The 21,176-nt window shown below is 41.1% G+C and overlaps 1 protein-coding gene across 9 annotated transcripts in view; it reads left to right on the top strand.

Moving 5' to 3' along the window:
- LOC124616597 (probable basic-leucine zipper transcription factor N) overlaps positions 1–21,176 on the top strand; it is a 424,224-nt gene that overhangs the window by 332,045 nt on the left and 71,003 nt on the right. For all 9 annotated transcript variants that reach the window (XM_047144956.1, XM_047144949.1, XM_047144970.1 and 6 more), the window contains 2 exons: positions 18,358–18,457; positions 19,052–19,225. In XM_047144956.1, coding sequence (XP_047000912.1) covers positions 18,358–18,457; positions 19,052–19,225 — 274 coding nt within the window. The remainder of the gene's footprint in view (positions 1–18,357; positions 18,458–19,051; positions 19,226–21,176) is intronic.

Raw genomic sequence — 21,176 nt, 5'->3', positions numbered from 1 at the left:
GGCTCGTACAGAGGCACATACACAGTCGCTTTTCCCTTAAAGGAATGACCAGTAGTGGTACAAGGCAGCGTCCGCCACGCATCGTACGGCGGTTTACGGAGGTGTACGAGGGGACGTTAGAAAAGTCCATGCAAAGTCCGAGAGATGGCACCACCGGTGCATATCCAGGTCATGTTTAGTTAGTAGCATCTTTGGAAAGAACGCTCACCAAGTTTCAGGCATATTGATCTATTTCCTTGTGTTTGGCATTCGTGTGAATCAAGGAAGTCGAGTGATTGTCAAAAAATGGAAGAAAAAGAATTTCATGTGGTGATTAAACATTATTTTATGAAAGACAAAACACCTCAGGAGACTAAAGAGAAGCTTGATAAACATTACGGTGACTCTGCACCTCCGATTAGAACAGTTTATAAGGGATTACAAAATTTTCAGATTGGCCATATGGGCACAAGTGATACTGAACGTTCTGGACGCCCTGTGGAGGTTACGACTCCAGAAATCATTGATAAAATCCATGATATGGTGATGGATGGCAGAAGAGTTAAGGTGCGTGAGATTGCTAGTGCTGTGGGCATCTCAAATGAATAGGTACATAAATTTTGCATAAACATTTGGACATGAGAAAGCTATCCGCAAGATGGGTTCCGCGATTGCTCACGCTTGACCAAAAACCAGAATCGTATGAAGTGTTGCAAGGATGGTTTGCAGCTGTTCAGGAAGAATCTGCAGGACTTCAAGCGTCGTTTCGTCAATGTGGATGAAACATAGATACATTACTATGCTCCTGAGACCAAAGAACAATCTAAACAATGGTTTACCAAGGGAGAATCTGCACCAAAAAAGACGAAGACCATTCCTTCGGCCGAAAAGGTTATGGCGACTGTCTTTTGGGATTCGCAAAGGATAATCCTCATTGACTATCTGGAAAAGGATGAAACTATTACAGGTGCATATTATTCATCGTTATTGGACCGTTTGAAAACCGAGCTGCAAGAAAAACGCCGGTGATTAGAGAGCAAAAAAGTCCTTTTCCATCACGACAATGCACCAGAACACATCTCAGCAATTGTGGTCGCAAAATTAATAGAAATAGTATTCCAACTCGTTTCACCCCCTCCCCCCCTATTCTTCAGACTTGGCTCCCTTGGTCTGCTATTTGTTCCCCAATTTGAAGAAATGGCTGGCGGGACAAAGATTTTATTCAAACGAGGAGGTGATTGCAGCAACTAATAGCTGTTTTGCAGACTTGGACAATTCCTATTACTCGGAAGGGATCAACAAATAAGAACAGCGTTGGACGAAGTGTATAGGCCTAAAAGGAGACTATGTCGAAAAATAAAAAAGGGTTTACCCCAAACACGTAAGAAGTTTTTATTTTTGCACGGGATTTTCAAACGCCCCTCGCATGCACATGTAGATGTAGGCACGGTGTGACACTCGCCTAACACCCCTGTCAGTTGGGATCGCTAAACAGTCACTGACACTGCGCTGTATCACAGGGCTACGTGTGGTATACCATTCCTTGTAGACTTATTACGCTGATTCCACACAACCGACTGGCTATATACACGCCTTCACTACCATCACTAGGTCTGCGGTAGTCACGTGACTGACAGGTATCAGTTCCAAAGCTACCGATCTCCTCTTTTGAGGTGGCTCCTACTATTTTGTCCGGTGAACTTGCATGTTCGCTACGTGTTAAGGGCCTTCCGTTATAGAATACAGACACTTTAGCGGTGCTCCTGCGACGTTTCACCCCGAAACCTTCACCGTGACAGGATAGACATGCTGGTACAGTGGCGCCAGACGAAGAACACAGATGGCTAATTCTCCAGCTTTCTTTCGTGGTGAACACAACCAGATTTTCTATTAACGGAAGGATGGCGCCGACGTGGCACCTGCACCAGCAGCGGTAGGGCAGTACGGTGTGTTAGAACACCTTCAGTAGCCAGTGTGTAAGCAGCAGCGTGTTTTAATTTTGACATAATCTGCATAGCTTTGCCTTTAGCTTTTAAACTTATTTGACTTATATATCTAAGGATCTTCCATGTCGAGTGAAATAGGTAATTCGTTTGAAATTAATGCGATTGTGTCGGCTAATGAAGTATTTTCAGTATTAAAGAAAGATGACACTTATCTTAGATGCTCTCAGCCGTCAATGAAACAGAAGAAGTTGCTTTCATGTTTCTTTTTCCCCTTTCCTCTCTGCGCTATTGTACTGTCAGGTATACAGGGGATGGACAAAAACTTGGAAACAATACGAGAAATGTATGCTTGAATATGAATGCAGTTGCTAGTCCAGCCTGTAGGTTGTGATGTTCTATCCGACCAAGAACGGCACTTGTACAATGTCGCCAATACATTGCAAGTGCCTGTCTTGGTCAGAACAGCTTTGTGTAGTTGTGAGTACATTCTGTCGGAGCTAAGTCAATTCGAACGTGGGCAAATTATTGGTGCTCGAAAAAATGTTCAAATGTGTGTGAAATCTTATGGGACTTAACTGCTAAGGTCATCAGTCCCTAAGCTTAAACACTACTTAATCTAAATTATCCTAGGGACAAAGACACACACCCATGCTCGAACCTCCGCTGGGACCATCCGCACATTGGTGCTCTTATGGTGGGTGCTTTTCTAACCAAGGTAGCTGAAGTGTTGGTGTTTCAAGAGAAGCCATATCAAAGATTTAGTCTACATACAGGGAAAGCGGAAAATCATCATCCTCTAAGTCACAACTCGGACGAAAGTATGTGTTAAGTGATCGTGACGGACAGTCATTGAAGAGGGTTGTGACAAAAAGTAAGACGACGATAGTTGCAAAAGAGACTGAAGAACTGAACGGTGCACTCGCGAACCCTGTCAGCACCAAAACAACACGAAGGGAGTCCATAAGCAGAGAAGTGGATGGAGAACTGGAATCCCAAAGGCACACATCAATGATGCAGGTGCCTGTAACAGGAAAACGTGGTGCCAAAGCCATAAAACCTGGACTATCGAGCAATGGAAGAATGTCATTTGGTCGGATGAGTCTCGTTTCACACTTTTTCAGGCTTCGGACCGAATTTACGTCCCAGGAGTGAAATATAGCGCCGGTTCGGTGATCGTTTTGGTGAGCATATCGATTTATCCCAGGGGCCCCATTCTTACTCTACAAGGTCGCATTATTGCCAAGGTATATGTGATCATTTTGGCCGATTAGAGCCATCCCATGGTACAATGATTGTTCCCCAATGGTGATGCCGTGTTACAAGAGGACAGGGCCCCTGTCCACATAGCTGGCATCGTCAAAGAATCGTTTTGTGAGCATGAGGATCAATTGTCCCATCTGCCCTGGGCACCACAGTCACCAGATCTCAATGTTATTGAGCCTTTGTGATCTGCTTTGAAGAAAAGGGCACGTGATTGTTATCCAACTCCATCCTCGTTACCTGAACTTGTCACTAGTTTGCAGGAAGTATGGTATAAGATTCCCTTGAAAACCATACTGGACCTGTATTTATCCGTTCCGAGACGACTGGAAGTTGTTTTGAATAGCAACGGTTTTCCTATACCGTATTAGGCATGGTAATTCGTTATGTGTTTGGTGTTTCCTCATTTTTGCTTTCCTTCCATCCCCCTCCCCACACCCACACTATACGGTTGCAAGTAAACATTGTCGCTCATCTGGCTGAAAAATATATGATTATAACGGGCTGGTACGACCGACTTCCACTACAGCAGATTGCGTTTTTGCGTCTCCTGAGCCTAAATCCACTATGCAGGCGCCCGACATACTCAAAGATACATACAACTGGTTTCTTTCCCAAATGTGTTATGGATTTCCACAGTCCCTTATCATTAGCTAGGAGGCCTCTAAATAAACCGAATTATTCAAGGCAAATGTATTACGACCTCTATTATTCATAATACACACAACTGACTAATGTCGGTAGCTCCCTGAGGGTACTGATAGTGGAACGTGCAGTTGTATGCAGGAAGGTAGAAGGTAGATGATCAACGCATGGCGCTATGTTTGTCGGCTGATACACTATCTGATCAAAAGTATCCGGACACCTATTAGTGGACATTAAATTGGGGTGTACCCATCCTTCGCCTTCATGACCACTTGAACTCCGCTGAGGACACTTTCAGTGTGGTGTCTGGATGTTTGTGGAGGACCAGCAGCCCAGCCTTCCTCAAGAGCCGAAGCTACAGAAGGTAGCGATGTTGAGCACTGGGGTCTGGAGCCAAGTCGACATTCCAACTCAACCCAAAAGTTTTCCATTGAGTTCAGATCGGGACTCGGGCAGACCAATCCATTTCAGGAATGCTGTTGCCCACACAACCATTGCCTCATAAATGCTGCTTTATGACAGGGGAATTGTCATGCTGACACAAAAATCATCGTCTCGGAATCGTTCCTCTACTACACATAGTACACATTGTTGTAAAATGTGTTCATATCCTTCTGGATTTAGCGTTTTCTTAAGCATAATAAGGGGACCGCACCTAACCACGGAAAACACGCCCATACCGTAACACACCTCCGTAGTCCACTGTTGGCAGTGGACATGGTGGCAGGTAAAGTTCTGGGGCTATTCCCCAATCCCAAACACTTTCACGGCATTGCCACAGGGTATAGCGAGATTCATCATTCCAGATCGCTAGTATTTGGTTATCCGCTGTCCACTGACATCACTGTTCACACTACATCGAGCGTATCTTAGCGTTGAGTACAGAAATGTGTGGCTTATGAGGAACTCCTCGACCACTGTACCCATTCTTTTTAAATCCCTGAGCACAGTCATTGGACTAGCTGAACTGGTGGTAACACTTTGGAACTCACGCTTCGGCTGATTTTATGCGATTTGTTTACACCTACCCTCTGCAATGTTCGACGGTACCTGTCCGTCACTATATAAGATCTGCCCAGTCTTAGTTTAGCTATGGTTATTCCTTAGCGTTCCCACTTCACAATCACATCAACAACAGTCGACTTGGCCATCCTCAGAAGGCTGACATGACCCTAATGGATATGTTACTTAGGTTGCATCCAATGGCTAATCCGCATTCGATGTCATTGAGCTTTCCTGACCGACTCATTCTGCCGTTACTATTTCCCTATTGACAACAATGATCCGAACCTTCTTTCGTACTGACGGATCCGTGACGTCTAGTACTCCGTTCCGCGTTACATAGCGGTGTTCAGATACTTTTGATCAAATGGTGCATATTACTCATAAGCAGGCAGAAGGAATCGATATTGTTCGATTACACAATCGATGATTAACTTTTAGAATCAATTGCAACCACCAACTGTCTAGTATGGACTAGAATCAAATGGCTCTAAGCACTATGGGACTTAACATCTGAGGTCATCAGTCCCCTCGACTTAGAACTACTTAAACCTAACTAACTTAAGGACATCACACACATCCATTCCCGAGGCAGGATTCGAACCTGCGACCGTAGCAGCAACGCAGTTCCGGACTGAAGCGCCTAGAACCGCTCGGCCACAACGGCCGTCTAGTATGGACTAGAATTTGCTGTACCAACAATTACACTGGTGAAGTTGTTCCGTTTGATACAACTAAGCACGCTTGTACGGATGATGAAAATTGACATTTCCTGGGCTAATGAGGAGTTATTAATACACTCCTGGAAATGGAAAAAAGAACACATTGACACCGGTGTGTCAGACCCACCATACTTGCTCCTGACACTGCGAGAGGGCTGTACAAGCAATGATCACACGCACGGCACAGCGGACACACCAGGAACCGCGGTGTTGGCCGTCGAATGGCGCTAGCTGCGCAGCATTTGTGCACCGCCGCCGACAGTGTCAGCCAGTTTGCCGTGGCTTACGGAGCTCCATCGCAGTCTTTAACACTGGTAGCATGCCGCGACAGCGTGGACGTGAACCGTATGTGCAGTTGACGGACTTTGAGCGAGGGCGTATAGTGGGCATGCGGGAGGCCGGGTGGACGTACCGCCGAATTGGTCAACACGTGGGGCGTGAGGTCTCCACAGTACATCGATGTTGTCGCCAGTGGTCGGCGGAAGGTGCACGTGCCCGTCGACCTGGGACCGGACCGCAGCGACGCACGGATGCACGCCAAGACCGTAGGATCCTACGCAGTGCCGTAGGGGACCGCACCGCCACTTCCCAGCAAATTAGGGACACTGTTGCTCCTGGGGTATCGGCGAGGACCATTCACAACCGTCTCCATGAAGCTGGGCTACGGTCCCGCACACCGTTAGGCCGTCTTCCGCTCACGCCCCAACATCGTGCAGCCCGCCTCCAGTGGTGTCGCGACAGGCGTGAATGGAGGGACGAATGGAGACGTGTCGTCTTCAGCGATGAGAGTCGCTTCTGCCTTGGTGCCAATGATAGTCGTATGCGTGTTTGGCGCCGTGCAGGTGAGCGCCACAATCAGGACTGCATACGACCGAGGCACACAGGGCCAACACCCGGCATCATGGTGTGGGGAGCGATCTCCTACACTGGCCGTACACCTCTGGTGATCGTCGAGGGGACACTGAATAGTGCACGGTACATCAAAACCGTCATCGAACCCATCGTTCTACCATTCCTAGACCGGCAAGGGAACTTGCTGTTCCAACAGGACAATGCACGTCCGCATGTATCCCGTGCCACCCAACGTGCTCTAGAAGGTGTAAGTCAACTACCCTGGCCAGCAAGATCTCCGGATCTGTCCCCCATTGAGCATGTTTGGGACTGGATGAAGCGTCGTCTCACGCGGTCTGCACGTCCAGCACGAACGCTGGTCCAACTGAGGCGCCAGGTGGAAATGGCATGGGAAGCCGTTCCACAGGACTACATCCAGCATCTCTACGATCGTCTCCATGGGAGAATAGCAGCCTGCATTACTGCAAAAGGTGGATATACACCGTACTAGTGCCGACATTGTGCATGCTCTGTTGCCTGTGTCTATGTGCCTGTGGTTCTGTCAGTGTGATCATGTGATGTATCTGACCCCAGGAATGTGTCAATAAAGTTTCCCCTTCCTGGGACATTGAATTCACGGTGTTCTTATTTCAATTTCCAGGAGTGTATAATTAGGCGACGTAGTCCCTGTAGGAAATTATGTACGTGCGGTGTACCAGTTTTATCGTATAAGATACTAGTTATAGCATCCACTTGTCTGTTAAGGGGCGATTTGTATCATCGTGCAGCTCATGTGCCTTCTTTGAAACTACCGTGGACATGTCTTCCTGCGGCAGGTGGAAGGCTGTTGAACGTATCGGGCGCCATACAGAGCTTCGCTACTCGCAGACCGAAAAAGTCACCTCGTCTCGTCGGCAGAGAAACGAACCGTTTTTACAGTAGCGTGTACCTTATGTTATCGGTTACTTCCAGTTGCAGAATTCGCCATTCACTCTGCGTCTCTCTCGCATCTGCGTCTGCAATTACCATTTCGTCACTGTACCGACTAATCTTAACAAAAACTAGACTTGGTAGTGTCGCTACTGCAAAAGAAAGCAAACTACACTTTAGACTAAAACAATGCTATGAAAAAAAAAATTGACATGGAGTGAAACTGGTGCCACAAATGGCTGACTATCATCTATGTAAATAGTTATGGCTTCATCTAATACTGCCGAATAGCTGTTGAAACTTCATGAGCTGAAATAACAATTTAACGGCATCAAATAGCGGAAGTGTTGAACGTTTTTATGGAGCTTTGCATGCCGAGTGGTTCTGGGTAAACTGCACAACTCATTGATACTTCCAGGGTAAAACAGAATGGCCAGTTGTCGTTCGACCACGAGGTATACATGTTCACAGGGAGATGCCTAGTAAACGGTTTGCGGGAAAGTGAAGTCACCTCCAGGTACAGCGAAAGAAGAGGTGGAGCGTTCTCGGCATCATGTATTAGGACGTTGTCGAGATGGAATACAACATTAGTAATGTGATGAAAGTGTGTTACGTCCAGTACCTTTACGGATTGTGTGAGGTAGTCGTTATTGTTGGAGTACCTACAAGTTGTAGCCGTTGAGAACGTCACTAATACTGCATGACGCCCCAGTGCATCATGACAGTTATCTACCCACTGCAACAATCTAAACCGCGTGCTGGGACATGAACCTGATTCTTTTCACGTAAACTAGCACTGCAATTATAAAAAAAAAAGAAACACATTGCTATTCCAGATAAGGTGTGGTGCAAGTTCTACGATATCTGTAGAACATGTGGAAAAAGCAATATCTAAAGTAAAATGTTCAAAACTTCTGTGTTCGCATTGATAGTAACTTGAATTAGAAATTACATATTATAGACATTCACATTCTTAGACGCTCAAGTTCATCAAATTTTGTGAGTATGTGGTTCCGGATTTCAGTATCTAAAAATGTACGAATGCTTCTATTCACTGACGTCGGCTGACTTGACATTCTGTTATACAAGGTGCGTCTGAAAAGTTCGGTGAATGGTCTCAGGAAATACAAAATAGCATTATTGACCTGCAAAGTTATCATCATTACATTCAAAACACTTCTGACAGCGGTTGTAAAGCTGTTGAAAACTGTCAGCAAACGCTTCTTGTGGAATCGTTCGTGGCATCTTGGTCACGGTTTGTTGGATATCTGTAACGTCCGTATGCTGAACTTTCCCAAATTCATTATTTTATATTTCGGAGCTTCATCTCCGCCTCTTGTAGGTAATGTACTATCGATTTTGCGGCTGTTCTCACTCATTAATGTTTTAGTGCTTGTTGGTAATGGAATCTTCATTTTTGCGATGTTTTTCCATAGTTTATTTTGATGTGGAGCTTACTTGGAACATCCCAAAATGATATGGTGTAGATCTCCATTGTCTTCTGGAAGTGGGAGAGTCAATCACTCCATTCCTGCAGGGAAATATGCTTGTGCCAACCCTATTCTAGTAACTGATGTTGCATATCTCCTTGGGAGATTTTTCTGACTGTACCCCGATTTTGTTGGTATATTGCGCTGAAACGAAGCGAACAAAAAGCCCTTTTCTGCTGCGATATCTGCCACTTTCGTTCCCATTGACTGTCTGCCTCTTTTTTTTTTTTTAAACATTGAGAAAGTCTCAGTATGACAGCTGTGTAAATATCAGGTCCTCTTCTTTGAAGCTTTCTTTTAGACCGTCTACTACTTCATAACGCCGAATATTTGATTGCCCTTCTGAGAGCGACGTCAGACGATTTCTAAGTGCAGCGGTAGAATGTGCTTCAAATATCATCGACAGATCAGAATTTGGAAGCCTTTAGTTGCATCGTCTACACTGTTGGCCTAACATACAGTTGAATAGGTATACATGGCCGCTTGAGAACTGACTGAAGGTGATCTTGTAACAATCAGTGTCACTAAATGCAGGCTCCGATCGAAGCGTATAGCAGTTAATGTTGCAGAAACTTCCTTTTGGTATGATATCTAGAAGTAAATAAGGTCTTATTTTATTTAGAAGTGCTGTAAGAAGTTATTAGTTATTCGCACCACCTCTAGTCTTAGGTCGCAACAGTTGTGATGCACTTCCTGACAGTTTCAGTCTCGGGTGTATATAAAGGCCCCAGTGAGCAAGATGGCACAACAGCTACGGATTTAAGTTTTTTATTTTTTGCAATTTCCGAAAATCCATTTCTTGCAAAATTCAATGTCTTGTCGATGCTGTTACTTCCATCTCAACGCTCTTTATTTCGTCGAACAACCACGCTCTTCTGAGCAGCATTAGCACCGTAACGCTGAGCTCGAGATAATATGGATGATGTTAAAACTATTGACTAGATTCCTCTACCATTGTCGCCCGCTAAGATGGTTCCTTCCAGATTCTGCGTAGGCAGAGTGTATCCGCGACATACTGCGCTCGTATATTACGATTTACGCAAATTTACTAAAGGACGGCGCATTTCTGTGATAACATCCTGATGCATCCAGCAAAAATCAACAAAAAAGAAGTAAAGATTTAACAACTCTATATTAACAGGATCTTCCATCAAGCTACCTTCCATTAGGAATGTGGGTGCACTCAACGACTGTGATATGACTTTCAAGACTTGAATATGACGTTCAAGACTTGAACGAACCGTCACAGAAGCCCGAAAAACAGGGGACTGACGTATTGATACCGCGAAATAGTGCATTGATAAAGGCTAGGCACTAGTCGAAATATAGATTTGCCTAATAAAACCTGAAAGAAAAGGACGACTCACTGCTGTAAACAAGATATTGCTGAAAACAGGATATTTACCAATGTTTCTTTTTCATTGGGTTGTCACACTTAGGCTGCTTCCCTGGCAGAGATTACTTCATTACAGTGTATACAGACCTGGAGGTTGATAGCTCGAATTTCGACTGTTAAACAGGTTTTCACTGACAGAATCTATAAGATGGGTAAAATGGAAATGAGCGTTTGGCGTCATTGACCGGGAGGCCCCTTGCGGGGCAGGTCCGGCCGCCTTGGTGCAGGTCTTATTACATTCGACGCCACATTGGGCGACCTGCGAGCCGGATCAGGATGAAATGATGATGAAGACAACACAACACCCAGTCCCTGAGCGGAGAAAATCTCCAACCCAGCCGGGAATCGAACCCGGGCCCGTGGGACGGCAATCCGTCAGGCTGATCACTCTTTTTTTTTTAATCTCATTTTGTTCGCTTTCGTTCGTTGCTCGGGGCGGACGTCGTAAGACACCCGATTAAGTTAGTTGTTGATCGATTAACTCACTTTTCTTTTTTTTTTTATTACAGAGAGCAGCTAGCCCTCTGACCACTCAGCTATCGGGGCGGACTATAAGATAGGTGATGACGGGTTATAGTTAAAGAACGTACGACAATGTCCTAGCAAAACTGCAAATCTCTCTGCAGTAGCTTAAGGATGCTCCATAATATGATAATAATCTGTCCATGGGACATTCAGCGCGGCGGACCATTTAAAAGTCGAGAAAAAGAAACATTCCATGAGTAGCATTATCGTGTATCTATTTGTTTTGGAAGGGAACCGTGTGTCTCTCACTGTCAGACATATATTAACGAACAATTCTTGAGCACGTAGCTGGTGGCAAAGGAGCCAGTGGTGGAAAAAATTGATTCTATGTCAGGCGGCGTCACAGGACACAGTGGTTGACGACCAGTAAACAAGAAGGCATTACGAAATCTAGTTTGAGACTACCGAACACATGCCTAAACCGGTCACTAATTTACAGGTGAGTTTCCTTCAGAAGCACACGCAATATGTTTTCTGACTGACAGTTTTGCATCTCCCGTTTAGAGATTTGACGCAGCTGGAGCATTCATTAGATTTAAAAATGAAAAGAAATGATCTGACCTGCAGAAATACCGTTGCTTATCTACATAAGGCGACTGATAAATATTTAGAAGAATTTCGCTTATAGCGTCTGGAAATTGAATTTCTCTAGCTACTGATTAATGTGAGTTGAAAGGATATTGTCATACACATTCTAAAATTAAATGTGAAGTATTATTGCTACACTGTTTGTCGTTCAATAAACTCAGCTAGTTACACTTACTAATAAATAATGATAATGAAATAGGTTCCTGATTACTAGACAAATGCACTATCTGTTGCGCCACAGTGGCTCTGCAGATACGCATGTATTCCAATTTTCAAGAGTGCAGTATGACTAACGTATTATGTTAACTGCCAATTTACTTGTAAATTTCGGATGGGAAAAACTGTTGGTGCATCAACTGATAGCGCATGTGCCTAGTAAGCAGGAGACTCGGGTTCGAATCCGGTGCTATAACGAATTTTAATTCACTGCTTCAGCCTACATCATTATCGTAGAGAAAGGTGAGACTCCACATGTCTCAGGAACATCAACTGTATAGGATTAAATAAACTTCCAGTTACAGTAAAGTCCTTGTTATCAGAATGACAGTTTATTACAGTTATATTTTTTATAAAGCAAGCTGGTACGGAACATAACCTTGAGGCTACTACATACCTTTTGTTTCTGGATGAATCAGAACTACCCCGACAAACTTTAAATGGTTGTACAGGGATACCTGCTTTGTGTTTTGGTACAAGAGGCCCACTTTCTCCGGCGGATGGTTACACAGTACCAATATATTTATGATTTATTCATTTTGTTACCCCAGTTACCTTAGTAAAAAAGACTGTTACATGTAATAACTGAAGCGCATAATGCAAAACACAGGATTCGGTTTATCGTATGCGATTATGAACACATAACCAACACTGTCGGGAAAAAAACCTACACGAAAACGAACAGTACTGAGTGCAGGCTTGAGGACAACGGGTTAAATGAGGCATTACTGTTGTCAACAGCAGGCACCTTGAGCGAATGAAAACAAGACACACTATGCATATCGTCGACATTTGCACTGATGTGCGCTATTTTCAGCGCAATACAGATACAAAACTCACTGGGACAAGAAACCAAACTAAATGCAAGAACTCTGTAACGAGCTGCCGGAGACCGTGGTTTGTTGATACCAAAATACTAAGAACGTACCTCCGAGCGATCTCGTGAAAGTTTGTCGGAGTTCTGGTGTACCCTGTATACTTACATTTTGATGTAAAATGTCTTGTTGCTGTTACTTTTATCACCTAGTCTGGGTCCAGAGCACTTCGCTTTCAGTTTACCAGGAAACAAAGCTCTCCTCTCCAGAGAGTACTGATATAACTGACAAACTTAGAATTATTGTCGAACAGATGTGTACTTAATATGCATTACTATTTAACAGTAAATTTAAAGTTGGTCAAAATGATTAATTCATTGCTACTCCTTGGCACCCCATGTGCTGAGTTAATATGGCATACGTTAGAACTGAATCGTGAAGGGGAAAATCTCCGTCGTAACTAACATAAAACAGCATATTGATAGTTGTCCAAGCCATAAAGCACTCATGTATTCCGATTTTCAATAGTGCAGTATGACTAACGAATTACGAAAACTGCCATCCACCTGTAAATTTGTGATGACAAAAACTGCTGGTACGCCAAAAAAAATTAAGTTTTCAAGCACTTTGTGGCGATTAGATTAGATTAATACTAGTTCCATGGATCATGAATACGATATTTCGTAATGATGTGGAACGAGTCAAATTTTCCAATACATGACATAATTAGGTTAATTTAACAACATACTTAAGTTAATATAACAACTTTATTTTTTTGTGTTTTTTTATTTTTATTTTTTTATTTTTTTAAATATTTTTTTTTCTTAATTTATATCTAAAAATTCCTCTATGGAGTCGAAGGAGTTGTCATTCAGAAATTCTTTTAATTTCTTCTTAAATACTTGTTGGTTATCTGTCAGACTTTTGATACTATTTGGTAAGTGACCAAAGACTTTAGTGTCAGTATAATTCACCCCTTTCTGTGCCAAAGTTAGATTTAATCTTGAATAGTGAAGATCGTCCTTTCTCCTAGTATTGTAGTTATGCACACTGCTATTACTTTTGAATTGGGTTTGGTTGTTAATAACAAATTTCATAAGAGAGTATATATACTGAGAAGCTACTGTGAATATCCCTAGATCCTTAAATAAATGTCTGCAGGATGATCTTGTAGCTTTATGATTCAACGTAAAGACGTAAGATCGAGAACTGAAAAACAGCGTATAAAAATTCCCGCAATATCTGAAACACGATGACAAATGTTCATCAAATTTGATGTTAAGGAAGTATTTTTCACATCCGTACATTCTTTTCTACAAAAAAAGGGAGAAAATTGACACCGTCTACAGACGTTTCCAGAGCGACATAGCAATCGCTTAGCAACAAGGAGTCAACAGAGTCAACTTTAACGAACGTTTCCAACAGGGAGTTAGTTTAACGTCAAGATCTTTGGCAACCCATTACGATTTCTCGTAAGAGTTTGGGTCGAGGCAAACCATAAACTACCTAGTCTTCAATTATGTTGTAGCAGTGGTAATGAACACTTTGGAGATCTAGAGTAATCACTGTTGTACATGCACGCTTTATCTGCACAACAAATTGAAATTCAGAGAAGAAAAGACTGCTACGGCAATATTGCAGGCGAGACCATTACTTGTAAAGCTTTTGGGCTTTTTTCCCAGAGATGATGATCCGGCACGATAAGCAGGAGCGCTTCTGTGAATGATGGGCGAGTACGCTATTGGCTGGCTCATGCCTGGAGCTGAATAGCGTACCGCTCCAGGATGAATCGATTGGTAAGAGCGTTGTCTAATGAATGCAAATATACAGTTCGAGTTCCGGTCCAACACACTTTTAATCTGTCAGGAAGTTTAATTAGAGCCAGTGTAAACTCTATCGTAATGTGAGAAGTGCACTTCGGAATCTAGAGGCTTTTGCCTAGTAGCGTGGATTGGTAATAGAATTACGATCGCCCTATTCGCGGGCTTGGATTTTTTGTTGTTTCGCCACCTCTCAACGGGCATGTGAATAATAAAGGCTGAGCAAAACGAAAATTATTAGCAGATGGCGCGTTGACACGGTAGCCTCAAGAGCGAATGGGTGCCGCAGCATCATAAACTAGGCGTCAAGAGGCAAATCGATGAGCTGAAGTTTCGTCTATTTTTAATAAGCGCCGTGGCGCCCGATGCCTGTCCAAGAAGCAGGCTGTAGGATCGCGGCCGCCATGAGAGCCGGTCTGCCGCTCATCCTCGTGTGGTCTGACAGTGAGGTGAGTAGTTTCTGTTGCTGCTGCCGACTGGATCAAGTTTTGGGACGCATCGGAAGTATGACCGTAACAGATGTCACGTGGTTTGCACGATTTCACTCTGGCACACTTATGTTAAAGTCGCGATTGATTATAGCAACTTTCTTTGGTGAATTCAGGCAGCGATACATATTGTAAGAAAAATGGAACGTATTTCCTAAAAAAAGTTGGAAAGTGATACGTGAAGACGAGTGACGCGTAAAGCAAAAACAGAACGTGTACTCCGTTTTCCTTGGTTTATCCACTGACTTGCTTCTCAGGAGCTGAAGTTAATACTCGTACCGGTAAATGGAACAACTTTAACACATGGCCGACGTGGGACACCTTTGCCGGCTCTAAAGAACGTTTATATTTCGTGTAGTTCCTGAACAAACCAATAGAGGCGCCACTGTTTACATCAACAAGAAGGCATTTAACAATGATAGTTCTGCTCGTTTTCAGCATTGTAATGTGTGTATATATATATATCTTTACCGATGGTTTTGTCTGACTATTGGAGGAGATGATTGATTTTTTGACAGTCCAAAAAAGTATCTCTCTATGCTATGTATTTACAGCTGAGCAAAAGCTGGTTTGAGTAACAGAATCACTTTTACGATCATACCAATATCCACACGTATCTGTTATTGAGACAAAGGATTTTTAAGTTATAGGTAACGGTACTGTACGCTGGATGGCTAATGCGCAAGTGAAACGAAAGTATCATTCTGTAAGAGCCCTCAAATACGTTTTAAAACTATTACCACGGCGTCCTTAGTATGCAGAGCCATTTTATTAGATAGCGTAGGACACACTCTCCAGTTGTTCACTGATCGTGTTATTAGGCTACCTGCAGAAAAGTATCGTAGCAGGATGCTTGTAAGGAAGATCATAACGATATAGACATTACCGGTACTGTATTTCACTTGGTGTGCTGAACGGTACCCCCATTTAAAAATGGGTGAATGTCGAATAATGCTCACAATGAAGAAAGGAACACAATATTATGTGATTAGAAGATTCGTAGCAATCCTCTGAATCCAGTTAGTCATTTATATATCTATGAGTTACATTACGAAGTTATATAAATCAGACGAAATAAATACGTGAAAACGAATGATAGGCGAACCGATACATTTGTTGAAAACTATGGAAAAGTACGATATCGGTATGTGTTTTAGTGAGACCTATTCTAGTGCACTGTTAAACGGTGTGGAGTCCGTAGCAAGTAGGGATGACAGCAGATATCGAAGGAATCCAGGACGTAACTTCACGTTTTTGGTGTAGTCCATTGGGTTGTAACAGAGATTCCCAGGAAATGTAAATGTGATTCTTTGAAAGAAAGATGATGTCCTCTCGAAACCAAGTTGGGTAAATTTTGAGAACCAGAATTCGCGCAGACTGCGCCAGGGTGCGATTTGTGCTTTTACCAGTGGGGGTGGTGTCTTCGGGGGTTATTAGAATTATATATGTTAGTAGCTTGGACCGTGGCGTTACGCATGGTTAAACAGCTATTTATAAATAGATGTTAATGCCGAAACTCACTATTCACGCACATGCACTATCAGAAAAGCCATCCCTTGTTATATCTTTAAAAGTACATTATAGGTAAAGCTTATTTACAAAATCCTCTACATACAGGTATACTAGGGGAATTCAAAAAGTAGAGGCACATTTGTGAAAAGCTGTACTTATTCTGATGATAGAAAACTGACACATATTAATAGTATTAATAGTAAGACTTATTAAAAACTTTCAGTGTTCGGCTCCACAAATTTAAATTATATGTAAGGTTTTACTCCAGTGCGTGGCAAATAAACATCCCAGGTTGGGACGCATAAACTAACACCAGAGTAGGGGATGGTCTGATGCAGAGGGGGGGAGGGGGGGGGGGGAATCCCCCCCATCCCCCTCTGCAAATCGCACACTGGACTGCGCAACAGTTCTCCATCACCAATTTTACATCTCTCGTACGGATCATGAAAATAACAGAAGAGAGATTTTAAGGCGGATACAGAAACAGTCTGTTTTCCTCATCCCATCAGTGAATGACTTGAGACAGAGAGTGACTAAAGGAGGAGCAGTGGCCCTTCTGTCATGCACTGTACAGTGGCTTCAAAATGTAAATATAGTTCATCCGATATTCAACCCAGCTTAACCAATAGTTTTGTGGAGAGAATAATCTGCAGATTATAACCTGCCTTTTCGAAATTTTATAGTTTCCCCTCCATGGAAATAACTTGAAAAGTTTTAGTATTTTTGGAAAATACTCTAGGAGAATTTACTTTAGAATGAGGTTTGAACTTCTGCTGATACACATTCAACATATGCATGATGGTAATTTGATGAATACTAACCTAGAAGCCTCACAGTTCATTGTGCGCATCTTTATGTAGCTTTGTGAGATAGTTTAGGAGATGTCCATTCAGAGCTGTGACTCCAACTGAATCGCTCTTGAAAAATGTAATCCCATATTTGATGTCTAAACTGCTGAAGTGATGTCATCAAAAGTGTTGCACGAGGAATTACCTCTATTCCTCAAGCAAATACTAGACAGAATAAGCTTAATTTTTCTATTCATTTGAGAGAAAGGGCCAAAGAAATTAGACAGACAGTAAAAACTTGCAATGGCGAGAAAGTTTAAGTGGCTGGGAAAACTGTTACATAACTATTTTATTCACAACTGAAAACATTATTGCAGGAAGATAAGTTGTACCAAGTCTACTCATAATCTGGACTCTAGTGATTTATGTTTATCACAAAATCTCTCTGTAAGCGAAATTTACATTGATGAATGTTAAAACAATCATAAGCCAGCATGCATCATGTGTGAAGAATGACCTTAACAGTCAAAGTAGTTCCAAATTGAAGCTCCTTTCTTCCTGCTGTGGAATGGAAGTTTAAAGAAAGCTTTTGCATCAAAATGGCATAAAAAGTTATTAAAATCTCATGAAAGCAGGTGTTTGTGCCATTATTTTGTGCTATGGTTTATCCTCAGTTTATCTTTTCTCAAATTAATGGTTCATTTAGTAATAAATCAGAAATGTTTTCCTTTTGGCCAGCATGCATCAGTGTCATTTGAAGGTAATAAATACTGCTGGTTGTGTTGGTTATTATCTTTTTATACATTAATATTATTATATGGATTATAAACAAAAAGCAGTAATTAATTAGAAAATATCCATGGTGAATTTAGTTTATTCTGTATTCAATATAAACCATTCATGCACTTCATTATTAACCTTTTCTGTTATAAACAGCTTGTAAACCCATCTGTAAGAAATTAATTTAACTTTATGTGTACCAATTGACCCGAAGACATACATGTGCCCTTTCTCCAAATAGTCTGCTTGTACTTTCTAATGTGTACTTGCAGTATAAAATGATACACTAACTTGTCTAACAGAAAAAGAAAGTATATTAATACACTCTAAAATTTGTTTTTTCAGTGTTACTGTCACTATAAACCCATTTATAAAACGTTCATATCAGCAGCACAGCTCTGATTCAAATTCATCTGCAATTCATTACTGCTTACCTTAAAAAAGCTTAAATTATTTTTTACTGAAATTGCCACAAGTATAAAGTCAGTAAAATTTATTACTTGTTAATTTAGTAAATGACAAAGTCTGTGTATACTTTGTAGGAATCTCTGTATTTAATAATGTTTCATTATTATTCTTCCTTATTCTATTATGCAGTCACCACAGTGTTGTTTCTTCTTTCAGGATGAAAATTCAACAGATGGTTCACACCACAAGGCTATTGATTTGGAGAAGCTGTTTACACCAGCTTCTGACTCAGGAGAAGTCACCCCTTCCCGACACAGTAAGCAGTAACTGTAGTGATATAGCAGTGGAACAGCTCATTCAGAAAACTATTTTGAGTGGTATTTTCTATATATTTTGTCACTCTGTTAGAAAATTGCAGTAGACTAGTGTGTTCCCTTTTATTTTTGTTTCATTGGTGTCAGGGATTGGATGTTTCTGTGTCAGTGTTCAAGCTGCATATTCTGTGTATAGTAACATTTCCACTTTTTTCAATAAAACCAAGGAAAACTGTGCAGATACACAATGACATAAGATGTTTACTTGGAAGGCAACTGTAAATTTGTTTCATAAAATAGTTGTATTGTCGATGGGTAAGATATAGAACAACTGGTTACATGTGATCAAATAGGAATGACAGAATTTCTAATTCAATACTTTCCCATTAAGTACATTTCCCAGAAAACATTAACAACTTTTACAAGTTTTAAGTTCATTAGGAAAGATAGAAACATTAAAATTAAAGCAATAAGAATTTTTTCATTTTGTTTGCAGGTTATCAACTATTTCCAACAAAAAATTAAATGTAGTGCAAAAAGCATTTATATACATACTTCATTTTAAAGTGTCTAGGAAACCCTTTTTTTCCTTTCAGGGAGAATGTATGCATCATCCAGCTTTTATTCCCCAAACCACCCAACAGTTGAAGATCAAGTGGAGTTAGCCAGGCGCATATCAAATTCTCTCAGTGATATTAGCAATCAACAAAGCAAGGGCCAGTCCATGTATGTAAATCGTAAGAAGAGATCAGTTAAATGGATCCATGAAGGTAAGATTTCCTGTTCTCATGTTTTTCCTCCACAAAAAGACCATGTGTCATTTATCAAACTTATCTATAATTTTTTTAATAATTTTAAAGCAAAAAGTTATAACTGCAGCTACTTAACATTAATTTAATGATGTAACCACATACCTATGGTATTACATATTTGACATAACCCTGGCAGTGAAATATTATTTCTTGTGAAGAGTTTTATTCATCTGACCACTAGTACTTTTGTGTTATCAGGTGTCTACTAATCACTAAAATGTTATCATATTTGAGTACATTTGTAATTTAAGGTCATGAGTAACTTCATATCGCAATTCGCTATATATACACTGAAGTTCAGAATCCAAAGAAGATAATAAAAAGAACTAATCTTCTGTGTCAAGAAAATGAACTCAGAGAACTCCAAAAATAAACTTTAGTAATCTAATTAAAAATCTGTTTTAAATAATCATTATTATATATTATGTAAAACACATTTTGATGTCTGGTTTGGAATTTCCAGACAGACGTTTTACAAGTTCTGGAACCTTCAAAATTTTCTTGACAGGCTTTGTAGGATACTTGGATCATACATTCAAAAGCTTGTTATGCGAAAAAAATAGTAGGAAGGCTCAGCACTCAAGTTGTGTTTTTGTTGCTCCTAAAATACTATACATAACCCTACTGGCTACACTGCTGCCAACTGTGGACTCACAACAGGAAGAGGAGAGAGTCAGAGAGAGGAGAAGGGGTTTTCCCCAGTGGTGGTAAATAACATTTATAGCAAAGCTATTTCAGAATGCCTGTTGCTTTGTCTGGGCCTCTTAGTGTTCAACACTCTGTGAAATAGTTCAGTCAGACACACAGTGCAGTGAGGAACAATGTAGTGGACAGTGATGACAACACGTGTGGGATGGATACCCTGCATAGGGCCACCTCCACCACCTGGTACCCCCACCTATTTACCAAAGAGAAGGCAGCCCTCATCAGGAGAAGGTACACAGATCATATTGTGAGTGGTGTATTTCTCTCTCTGCAGCATAAAATGGGAATACATTTGAAGAAGTGAATAACAGGCTGTTATGTGGTAACATTCAAAAATATTTATGTTTAAGATATGTGAATTATTTTATTAATTGTTTGCATAAAAACTTTAATGCTTGTGGTGTGTTGCAAGATTATAATGTACTAACATTAAAACATACAGATTCATAGCATCATAAAATACTGCATTTCTGACAACTAAAAGGCCAAAAGAGTAGCTGAGGGAGGATTTACACTTTTCAGTCAGACATATTCTACCCTCATTAGTTTTCTAATAGGATTATCTTTTTCGTAGTACCTTTTTTAAAGCTTAGATGTTTTCTTGCACCATGTTTGTTTCTGACTGTAACTGATATGGGAAACTTGGTTCTTTACTGCAACATCACATATATTTTTGGACAGTACTTTCCACTATATAATTAAATTCTAGAAAAAAATAAGACATGAAAAAACACAGCAGCTGCAAAGATGATTATGCCATACTGATTTTGAAAATATTTCTTCCTTTGGGATAGCAGTGCACCTTATATTAATCAGCTTATAATGCTATTCTTCTTTTCTGATTCTTCACACAATGCATTGTACTCTTTTTACTCATAAATGGAGTGACAGACTTCTAAAGAAAATTAGTGTTTGTTATTTGGTACATACTCAAATTATGAGCTGTTAATAACTTCATGTTAGCAGTTGTCATATTATTACAGAATTAACCTGTTATTCAGTGTGGAGCAGAGTTACTCAATATATAAGTGTCAATTTCTAGAGAATTCCTATAGCACAGTGGTCTATGATTAAGGGCCCAGTTTTAATGCAGATTTCTTACCTCCTGGCTGACAACAAACAGTGACAAATATAGGCATCCATACATGTAAGTTGTGCTTATTGAAGAATTTGTTGAGAGGCACAAGAATCATACTTGTTTTAT

Source organism: Schistocerca americana, chromosome 1, assembly GCF_021461395.2.
Source record: "Schistocerca americana isolate TAMUIC-IGC-003095 chromosome 1, iqSchAmer2.1, whole genome shotgun sequence".
Taxonomy (NCBI): Eukaryota; Metazoa; Arthropoda; class Insecta; order Orthoptera; family Acrididae; genus Schistocerca; species Schistocerca americana.
This window is presented reverse-complemented; position numbering and strand designations above follow the sequence as displayed.